This window comes from Clinocottus analis, unplaced genomic scaffold (genome assembly GCF_023055335.1).
Source record: "Clinocottus analis isolate CAN_PGR_092001 unplaced genomic scaffold, fCliAna1.0.p SCAF_368, whole genome shotgun sequence".
Classification (NCBI taxonomy): domain Eukaryota; kingdom Metazoa; phylum Chordata; class Actinopteri; order Perciformes; family Cottidae; genus Clinocottus; species Clinocottus analis.
This window is the reverse complement of record NW_027176118.1, coordinates 1-11,641: the sequence shown is the minus strand read 5'-3', so window position 1 is coordinate 11,641 and position 11,641 is coordinate 1. Positions and strand designations below refer to the sequence as shown.

Sequence of the window (11,641 nt, the reverse complement as noted above, 5' to 3'; positions counted from 1 at the left end):
AGGTCTTGTTTTCCACCGGTGTCCGTTTTAGTGTCGTCACTCAACACTGCATCAAGGTTTCTAGCTGTTTCTTAGTTAACAGTGATTGTATATTTACTGCATTACTCTTAGCTGCAGGACAGATTCATGATTCATTACTGTAGAGGAATATGTGAAACTGGATTAGGAAGCTTGTGATTCTTGTGGTTTGTCTGTGTGTTTAAAGACAATAGCTCGGTAGTGAGATTCTGCTGTAATTGTTCTGCGTTAAATGTGTCTTGTTTTTATTTTAGATGTTTTTTGCAGTTATTTTTTAGCAAGGCACACCTTTTACGAAAATGTCCTAGCTGTCGTTAGTTTTCATGTGCTTTTCAATGTCTGCAAGTTTGATCTGTGTCTTGCTGTAGCTGTATTTAGCTCCCTTAATCCCCACCTTTGTCTTTTTTCTGTCTCTTTTTTTTTTCCTCATGCCTCTCCCTCTCTCTATATATGAGGGCTGTGCGGTTGTGGCACAAATCTCCAAGCAACCACGGCTGGTGCCATCACGGAGGTCTACATAAAAAAAAAATAAGCTGAAAAGAATATCTGAAATGAGAACGTAGGAGTTAAAAGAGCAGAGAGCAGATTTAAAAATAAATATCCTTATAGATGCATACTGTACCTGTGAAATGTCTGATGCAGTTTAAGGTAAACGATTATTGAGTATTTATAGCAGCTGGATGGTGCATGTGAGATTATAGAATAAACAGTGTGTTGTGTGTTCATGGTAATAAAGATTTTTGATAGCGATACTCAATGCACAGAGGAAGAATCTACATTAGGAAAGATTTGTTAGTTGTATCAATTTATTGAGTCAATCCTTCATGGGATTTGTTGACTATGAGGAAATATCCCCAGTCTTATTGTTTAAAAGTGTTCAGATAACCAGATAACATTATCGCTGACCAAAATGACACTTATTGTTGGACAGGAAACATCACAAGAGTGACACTCTTTCTCCTTTTTGAGAAAGTTATACAGTTCAAAATGTTTTCTCAGCTGTTCATCTTTAGGGCCTCCCGTGTGTGCGCCACAGGGTGCATTATGCCACCTGAAAGCCCGCTGCGCTTTCCTTCTGCCTTCTTCTCTTTCTGTCTATCTCAGTTCTCTCCTTGCTGCTCCCTTCTCCTGCTATAGGGTCGCTTGTTGTAGTGGATGCTTGTCTGTCTGTTTGTCCCTTCGTCCACCTGTCCGTCCGTCCGTCCGTCCGTCTGTCTGTCTTGTCTGTCTGTCTGTCTGTCTGTCTGTAGTGTTGTGGTTGCCAGGACAGATGCACTGATGCCTGTGATTCGATGCTTTATCTCCACTAGCTCCAGTGTAGGTTGGAGGGGCTTAAAGATGATCGCAGGAGGACCTTCAGCTCTCGAGTAACTATCCCGCCCCCTTACCCCCCTCCTTGCCTTTCCCTCACCCTCCTCCGAGGAGCGCGCAAAACAAACGCCCCGCTCTGTGTGTACCCCTCCCTCCCCTTACCCCCTCCCGCTCTCCCTCCTCGCTTGCCGAGCTATATCTCTAGCTCTCGCTCACTCTCTTTCTCTTTATGTCTCTCTATCTGCCTGTTGCCACTGGTCTCTTTCTCGTCCTCAATCTGTCTGTCGTTCACTATTTCTCTGTCCAGTCTGTTAGGAGTCTTCCTTTTCTCCGTCTCCCCTTGCACACTTTTCTGTCTCTTGTTGTTCACTTTCTCTGTCTGTCTCTCTTTCTCTTCCTCCATCTGTCTGTCTGTCTCTGTTTCTGTCTTTACGGTTAACATGCTCTGCTTTCAGTAGCTATGTCTGGTGTGCTGGATGTCTGTTAAGTAGATGCCATCAGGCCGCTAGAGTGGTCTTTATTGTTTTGTTCTTTTCCTCCTGTTTTCCCTCCTTTCTGCTGTGTCTCGGCTCTGTAGTTTAGTGAAGTCTGTCTAGTTCGTGCTTCCTGTTTTTGTTCGTTTCTTTTCTTTCCGGGCTGTGGGACCACGTCATGCTGATCCTCATCCTTCCACTCGCTGTCTCTTTCTGTCTACCTAGCTGGGGGTTTTCTATCTCTCTGTCTCTCCATCCCTTCTCCTCCACCATCCCACCCACCTTGCCCCATCTCTCACCCTCTCACCTTGGCTGTTTGGTGCCTAGTGGTGTCACAGTATTAGCCTAGTTATGATGGCAGTGAGGGAGGGGAAGAGAGGGAGAAAGGGGTGGGTGAGGTAGAGAGTCCTCCGCCATGGGCATTTTGGTTCTTCATACAACACACACTGCCCCCACCCAACTAATGTGTGTTATTGAGATGCAGCAGATGCAACAAAGAAAAGTAGGACTGCCAGAAGACTTAGGACAGACAGAGCAACAGACCAACAGGCAGTCAAACACCAACAATTGGACAAAAGACACTGCAGTTTAAATTACGGCCCTCATTTTCTACAGACTGTAAAATGTTGGAATCAGATGGCACCAGAATTTATTTTTGTCGAGAGTTATGTACTTTTTACGTATGCTGGTGTACAGTACTTAAATTCTGTGCCAACTTGTAACCTGATAACGTACCACATGTGATTCTCCTTCCCTTATTTAGTCCTTCCCTAAAGCTGAGCTTTCCAAAAGCATGCTCATACTGTGACAGATGATTTTCTTTCTAAGGAGATGCACATATTGTTGTTTATAAGTGCTGAGCAGCATCAATGCATTGATGTTAGTTTTCTAGAAATACCATTAACAAACGGCATGATCACCAGGAGGTTGGCGGCTTCTAACAGCAGTGGTGAGATGAAAATGGGACCACTGGCATGTCCATGTCCCACTTCTATTTGACAGTTTATTGTTTCATCTATTTTTGCTTTTGCTTTCATTTGCCACTAATTATATGCGTTGCACTTTACATTTTGCGCAAATTGTTTAAGTTCCACCAAGGAACTTCTGATCAGATCTGCTGTGCATTATTACACATGAAGACAATCCGAGCTGGGTCCCAATTCCACTCCACACACAAATCATAAGCAGGTTTTGAGTATGTAGTGTTGTGAGTTCACACTCAAAAACACCTAGTGAAATTAAAAATAGGTTTCCCCAGTTTAATCCTGTATCAATTGTTAGATTGCATCTTGTTATTGTGCAAATATATAAAAATCTAGTCCGTTCCTTGTTGTTTCAGATGTTTGTTGACTAAATTTACTCGTACAAAAATGTACATATTTAACTAACAACTAACCAGTCAAACCAGTACAATCTTTACACGGCCCTGTGTCCCTGCATGCAGGCAGTACAGCGATGACGTGGCGGGTGACCGAGGAGTTTCTCGTTCATCTCTCCCTCATCCTCCACCTGATGTAACACCAGGGGAGGTGTGTCGAGCCAACAGCCCTCTGCAGCTCTGTATCATGCAAAACTCTGAGCCCGCCCACTTTTTAGCAGTCCAATCAAATCTGATCAATTTAATTTAAGTCAGAGACAGTTCAGAAAGGTGACAGCCTGCTGAGAGACTGTACTTTCTGTATTTGTGTCAAATATTTAACTCATTTTTCACAAAGCCACACATCTGACCAACACTGACATTACAATACCATTTTTTAGAAAAAGCTCCACAAAAAGCTCCAGAAAAAGCCAGTTGGTGGAGCTTTGAAACACCACCTCAAAAAGAAAACAGTTGGTGCACCTACTGCACCAGTGTCTGATTGTACAAAACGATAACCACATTGATTTATTGTTTGTTGTAAAAATTGTATGACAAATAGAATATAGTGCTGCCCTTTACAGTATGTTGTATGGAATTGGGACATTATTTATAGCAGATTTAAATATGGTCTTTATTAGATTTAACATGCGATAGAGGCTACTTATTGACTCCACCATGGTTTCCTTTTGTTGTACTGTTGCAACTAATTTAGCAAAAATACATTAATTGTTAAAGCATAACCACTTTTAATTGTCTTTGTTTTCCATTCACTCACCGTTAATAACAGTTAGCTGTCGTCTCAGGATGCTTCTGGGAAGCTCAGCCCAGTTTTAACCCACTCTGCTCTCCTCCCCACCTTGCCATAGAATACAGGTAGTAAAGCGCTAGTGCAGCTCTCTATCATGCTGCATCAGCGCTCTCCAGAGAAAGCTTACCGTGCTGCACCATATCTGAACAGCCACTATCTAAACTCAACACTACATTTTCACTACATTTGATGTTACACCGTTGCACAGTTAACACATCTGTTATGACCTTGTGATGAATTATTGTCACTCTGTATGTTGTTGCCCTTGTCCATATGTTCCTTTTTAGTCCTTCAATCTAGTAGTGATGTGATATGTCAGTGTATTTATCAGTGTGAATATCACCTGTGATGTGATGATGTAATGTACATTAAGTGATGATAATGGTAATGCAGGAGATGCAGCCGTCTCCCAACAGCAGGACAAAGTGCACAGTGTAGTGTGACACGGCTCTTGCCAATGCTTCTAACTGTTATATAAACAGCTTCTCATCTCAAGCATGTCAAAATAGCAGCCTAGTTTATCTCAAATTACGACTGCTCTGCTCTCTCTCTCTCTCTCTCTCTCTTTCCTTTTGTTCTATACGTCTTGCTCCCAATCGCCCTCTCCATCTTTAGGTGCAGTCACGATGCAACAGCAAAGAAAATATCCTAAGATCAAGTAAGTTTCCCACTCAAAGGTGCTCTCTCTTTCCTGTGTGTCATACCGGTGTGTCACCGAGTATGCTCTCAAACACGCATAAATAGACATTAAATGCACATGTGATGTGACAGTGTGAGGTGGGTTTGTGTGTTTATTGTGTGTGGTTGCTGTCACGCACACCCCTGTGTGTGTGTGCGTGATGTTTTGCCAGAGGTTGTTAAGCCTCATGTTAAGCATCAGAATATGCTATGGAAGCGTAAGTGTATGTTTAAAGGAGAGAAATTGGGTCAAGGGAAATCAAAGCACAGCGCCTGTTCCTTGCTGTGAGGCAGAGAGGCAGAGGGAGAGCAAGGCAGCGAGAGATAAAGAGAGAAGGAGAGAGAGAGAGCAGATTACATATTAGTTACACCTTGTTTTGTTCCTTTTACCTTTGGAATTATTAGAGAGGTATTATTAGACCAACATGGCTGCTATCGAACAGCTTCAGCAAACAAACAGGACTATTTCCTGCCAATCTCTCCTCGTGGTGTTTAAATTGTGTTGTTGCACACATTCGCTGAAAAAGAATAATTAATCCCATTATCTTGGCGACAGAGATGTGGAAACACATTAGATCACATGTGTTTATTTACATAACTGTATGTTTTGTATCATGTCTTGAGTTCCGGAATTCAACTGACAACTCGCCGCTCCAGCAGCAAAACCAGTGCGCTAAGATCAGTTTGAATTCTCTGTATTTATTTATTTTTTCTGTGGCCCTTGGCCCAAAAATAACTTCTTAAAATACAGTTTTTGTCTCCAGAGATAATTGAGTGGTTCAGTTGCATGACTTTGGAGCCACGTAGATGCCTCCACTGTCTCGGGATTGTGTCCCAGCAGATCTGCTCTGCGCCTACCCTCCATCTTCCTCTTAACTTTCAACTGTCTAAATAAAGAATTCAAATTCTGAAGAAAAAAAGGGTGAATGGACGCTGGATTTTTTTTTGATTCAGACTTGGCTTAAATTTGAACACTTTGGTCTCGCTACGTCTGAAACTATCTCTGTTGTTGATATGTTTATGTGTATGTTTATAAAAGACCACTGCAATAGAACAGCATATCTCGTGACCATAACAAGTTTTCACAATTTTGCTGAAACTGACAGTAATCTGACGGCAATTCTTTAACATAATAACAGGTACAGGACACTACACCTGCCAGTGTTGATGCAAAAATGAGGAGGTGTCAAGCGTCTTAATTTACTGCCTACAATAAAGTAAACGATTTAATATATTGGCTGGTACATTTCTCAATGTCATATCTAATACTCAGTAAAGTAACAACACATTGCAGTACAGAAAAGGCAAAGATATTTTGGAATTTATTTGTGCAATGTTGGTGAAAAGGTTTTCAAAAAATCTGACATGTTTTCCGATTTTTTTCCAATCCAATATGTGTCCTTATGTATTAACGGTTTATCACGTGAGGGAATGTAAGTTATTTTGTGATATGGTTTGATTCTGTGACAAGCATTTGATGACAGTGTTTGTAATGTCCCTTCTGTTCCCAGGTCACAGTGCAGTGGACATCACCAAAGTGGCCCGAAGGCACCGCATGTCACCTTTCCCGCTCACCTCCATGGACAAGGCCTTCATCACTGTGCTGGAGATGACCGCCGTCCTGGGCACTGAGATCATCAACTACAGAGGTGAGGTGGACAGAAACCCCACAGATCCAGCAAACCTTCTTCACACCTACTTAAATGTCCTGAATGTGTTCATCTTGCCCCTTGACATCTCCAGTTCACCTTCACATTATGACTACTGACATCAGCCACTGAGCATGCTGGGACGTTGACGTTTCACACCTTTCAGATTGCTGTAGGAACAGGTGCTCGCTAAGTACACTTGGCAGCGTTGAAACACCCTCTACCTGAATCCGCAGTATGTGTCTGCATGCCACAGTGTCACTCACACAATGCGCGCACACACAAATGCACTTGGCTACAAGGCCACATAACATACAAACCTTTCCTAACAATCCATGTGTCATTTACATGTATTGCTCCCTATGGAACAGACTACTTTCAAGTTATTGAAAAGTCTTTTAGTCGCTTTAAAGCTGCTATATGCAATATGTCTTAATATACACACATACAGTATACATGTGAAGGGTCCCACTGAGTGACCGCAGAGAATTATCAACTGACTGCAGTTTCCCTCAGATTTAAGGAGCATTAAAGCGTCTTTCAGGTCATTGTTTTGGTGTTATGACCTGTAACTGTGCTGTTTTGGTTAAATGTCATTAGATTTTAAGTAAAATGGAAAACAATAGTGATACATATGATACATTTTAGTCTTTGTTGTCACATAGTTATGTTGCTGCTTACTTTTTTAAAGATTTTTTATTTTAAAGAATAACTCACAATGTTACAAGGTTTATAATTGTCGTTTTAGAGCACAGGGTTGCACAATGTAATATCGTCTTTGTAGTATTTTGTTGAATTTGCATGTCTAAACAGGCAGACACGATACAAACATGCAGAGATAAGTTAGTTTAGCACCCGTGGGTCTTGTAAGCCTTCTGGCATAGTGGCCACTGCGCCTGCGGAGGGTGACACAGAGCCAGGCTGAGGCCCAGAGGGGAAAACACACTCTCTTTAATTCATCTCTGGAAATGGGGTAGAGAGGATTGGGGGCAATAACACCCTGCAGCTCACATGACGTCTAGATGAATGATGGTAGAAGGAACAACACTCTTTCTTTTCCAAAGTGTAAAGTGATGTTTCATGTTTTTGGAGAAGGGAAGGAAGGGATTTGCAGGAGTACAGCTGGGAGGTAGACAGTGGGGTAAGGAGGTGAGGAAGATCTGAGAGATGAAATATTTAGAGAGACAACAGCTGGACAAGATCTCCTGCCGGGTATAGAGAGGCCTGCATGTGGGTGTGTGAAGCGTGCACTGTGTCAGAGTTTGATGGTGGGTGCATATCATGTGTGGATTATAAGGATCTGTCCCTTATTTTGTCATCATAATGGTGTAATACACAAAATAATCTGCATTGAATGTCACACTTTCGCTCTATTAAAGAATAGTAAGTTCTTAACAGTGTAATATCTCAAATCTGTACTTTAAGGAATAGTTTGATATTCTGTGAAACACACATAAGTTACCATAAATCTATATGTGCAAAAATATGTTTTTGTATATATATATATATATATATATATATATATATATATATACATATATATATATATATATATATATATATATATATATATATACATATGTAACGCTGCACAGATACATTCCAACTGCAACTTATTTATTAATAAATACTTATTCTAATTATATAACCAATACAACTATACAATATCTTACTGTTTTCAATGCAAATACATATTTTCTATTGATAATATACACTTGTAGTATTTCTTTGTATTACAGTTTGATACATGTGTATGCACATTCAGGATTGCTCCCTAATTTCTTTGTAAAGGAATTATATTCTACTCTACATGTACACAGGTACTGTGTGTTTAGTATGTCGGTACACATGCATGCATATGTTTACGTCACACATTTACTGTCTTCTAAAATTTCAGATTGTTTCTAAAGAGACCAGTGATGTCACAATGCCCCTTGATCTAATTATCATAATTTAGCCCTTTTAAAACCTGCGCCTGCTTGCAGTGATCTTTTTCGCAAAAGCATCTGATCAAACACATATTTCAGCTTCGGCAACAAGACGTCACCTTTGTACTATTTTTATCCACACCTCCACTTCAACACATGGTTTTAACAAGCTGTTTGACTAGCAGCTTGGAAGCAGGAGCCAAATACACCAATATCTCGGATGAAATGCTGTCAACTTAAAAAAAAAAAAGATGCAAGGATCAGACGCGTCGTATAGGCACGAGTGGCTTCTTCAACGACTGAGATTTACAGCGGCTCGTTACGACTGCCGTAAGCTGATGTATGTATGCATGTGTGTGGGTGTACTTGCATATTTTTTTTCTCTTTCAACACATTGATATCAAAGCTTGGATCTTCATATTAACGCCCACATAATCATAGCATAAAGGCTCTGACAAATGATATATATAGCCACGCAGCAGCTTAAGGTATTTTTAGTGCCAGGATTTTTCTCTTCCACCCACTCTGCCTCTGTCTGTTTCTGTTTTTCTTTCCTTCCCTCACTCTCACTGAGCTATTGTGTGTGTGTGTGTGTGTGTGTGTGTGTGTGTGTGTGTGTGTGTGTGTGTGTGTGTGTGTGTGTGTGTGTTTTGTTCTTCCTACAAGAAGGTTTCCTGAGTGGTTAATAAGTCTGACTGGTTAATAAATGTGAATAGCAACACTTGCAAGCTTCCACTTGTTGTTCGTGAATCAGTGAAGCTGAATAAGAAAAGGAGAGTGTGTGTGTGTGTGTGTGTGTGTGTGTGTGTGTGTGTGTGTGTGTGTGTGTGTGTGTGTGTGTGTGCGTGCGTGTGTGTCCGTGGTTGCCGGTCAGGTAGTGAGTCATGCAGAGAGATTCTGATTCGCGGTGTCACACTCTGTCTCCCTTTAAAAACACACACACACACATATGTACTCACCTCCGGCGCAGATGCCTCTCTGTATCTTCATCTGAATCAGATGCACTTTCTCCCTCACGCTTTCTGCCTCTGTCTCTCTTTCTCTCTCCAGCTGTCGCTCTCTCCCTCCGCCACCCTTCGCCCAGCTTCTCCTCCTCGCCTCATACTCATGTTCTTCCTCTTCTCCCACAGATGGGATGGGTCGAGTCCTGGCTCAGGACGTTTATGCCAAAGACAACCTGCCACCCTTCCCTGCCTCTGTCAAGGATGGTTATGCTGTGAGAGGTAAGCAGCGTACATTATGGCAGGTGAATTGCATTTGATTGAAGCTTTGAAATAACAGTTTAAACATTTAACATACTATTCAGTCCTAAAAAAACATGTAATTGTAAAAAGAATGAGCAGACCAGTCCAGGAATGTCCAATTTCACTTTAGTAATTAACACCATAAAGTAAATTACACTTTTTATGTATACACGTATATGCAATAAGAGCTATAGCTGTGTTTCTGCTCATTAGGCACAATGACTGGTCCCGAAAACTAGAAACTCTTTTTACTGTGTTTTTATCTTTAGGAACATTTATGAACAGTTTCACCTGCTGTTTGTTCAGAGTGAAGCCTTAGCCTTATTATAATTCAATGTTTACTCAGTGAAATAAAAATAGGTTCCACCACAGAAACGATGTCTGACATAGAGATTAGTTGTTAACTGCCAGGTTGTCTGTTGCTCAACTAGCTAACGGGCTGAATTAACGTTAGCTTGACGAAAAGACTTAAAGAGGTCATATGGAATTTGGTTCACACTTTTGACCTGACACTTGATCAAAATGCTTTTTAATAGCAATACAAACATTTTATAAAAATAACACAACCTTACGTCCTTTTATGCCAAAACCGTATCCTCAACATATACTGATGACTTACCACAGAGACAGGAAGGACATTACACACAAAGTGGTGATAGATTTATGAATCACTGGTGCGACCCAATCCAGTCAACCATCTCTTGTTTTTTCTTCAAAGTAAGTTGCAGAACGTAGATAAAACTGAAGAACTAACCCGATTGTCCTCAAACAATGTGAACAGGACACTCAGGCAGTGAAGAACTGACATTGCGGGCGCTGTGCGCCATATCTGCCAGGTGGTGACAAGAAATATGGGGTTTCCCTCTGCTCAGAGAGATTGGTATCATTCCTATGGCTGCACTAACTACTGAGAGCAGTTTTGAGGTGAAATCCGGGCAAAGTTATGTTGATTTGTTTCGGTCAAGAAATCCGTGGCGGGGCGTCCAGTAAAGCGTTGACGACCCTGTTAACCTGGAGAGCAGTGTGGCAGCTTGCTGGCTCCAGGCAGCTCACAAACTCTTGCATGTGACATCTGCTTCTGCTGATGGAGGAGGAGGAGCAGAACACCACAGGTCTCTCTGGGTTTTATGTGTCTGTCCTGAGGGCCTGACGTCTGCTGAGGCGCTCATGTGCAGATTTTTTAGAGATTTTAGTGCCTCGACCGTCGGTGTGGAAGCAGCCAATAACCTCTTGCTTTCTCCACAGAGCCAGTGCGTAACAACAGATGCTCGTCATCCTGTGTTGTTTTTTTATGTAGAGGAAAGGAAGAGAGTGGCAGACTTCTTTTTATAGTGGGGAAGCATTTAATCCTTCATTAAGATATGGTAAACCATGAAATTAAAGTCACAGTCAAGTTTTTTTACTGACCAAGGACATTTTGCAATGTCAAAGGATATTTGAATATTTGTATTTGGGTGTTTATTTGTCTTGTGATAAGCTTCCTTCTTGGTCCTGTGGATTTGTAAAAGAGCAGAAAATAGAACAGAACAGGTATTCTACTTTCCCATTGGCTCAGGTCAGCTGTTTAGTTTACACCTGAGCTCAGAGTGGAGGGTATTATGTTTTTAACGTGCATAAGAGGAGGGTTTGATTACAAAATCTGTGAGCTCTGCAAGCATTGGAAATACTGTGCATGCCTGTTTTTGAGATGTTTAATTAAAGAACTTCCTTCTCTACCCATTTGTTCAATCTGTAGCCCACTGAGATAAAATGACTCAACTAAATGACACCGTCCTACCACACACACACACACACACACACACACACACACACACACACACACACACACACACACACACACACACTCAGCTGCACACATGTGTAATGCCATTAAATCTTTCTTTTATTTTAGCGGCTGATGGCCCAGGCGACCGCTTCATCATTGGAGAGTCCCAAGCTGGAGAACAGGTCCGCGCCCACGTTGACACTTTAGACACACATGGGTTTTTAGCTCGCAAAAAGACCCTCACACACACTAATGCAGTCACTGTCACGCAAACACCCACACAACCTGTGTATGAAAATAAAGTACTTCACTTTTGTCCTCCACCTCACGCCTTGACCAGCTGTAATTGCTCACCGGTGTGTTCCCTTAGCAGGTGATGAAAAGCCCTTTGCCTCCGAGGGTGAGAG

The 11,641-nt window shown here is 41.6% G+C and overlaps 1 protein-coding gene across 1 annotated transcript; it reads left to right on the top strand.

Annotated features, from left to right (window-relative positions):
• Positions 1-863: 863 nt before the first annotated feature.
• Positions 864-11,451, top strand: LOC137799598 (gephyrin-like; the record flags this gene model as incomplete). Its single annotated transcript, XM_068596408.1, has 5 exons — positions 864-1,385; positions 4,586-4,628; positions 6,160-6,297; positions 9,356-9,448; positions 11,361-11,451. Coding segments are annotated over exons 3-5 (278 nt in total), but the record flags the coding sequence as incomplete, so codon positions are not given.
• Between the last annotated feature and the right edge of the window lie 190 nt (positions 11,452-11,641).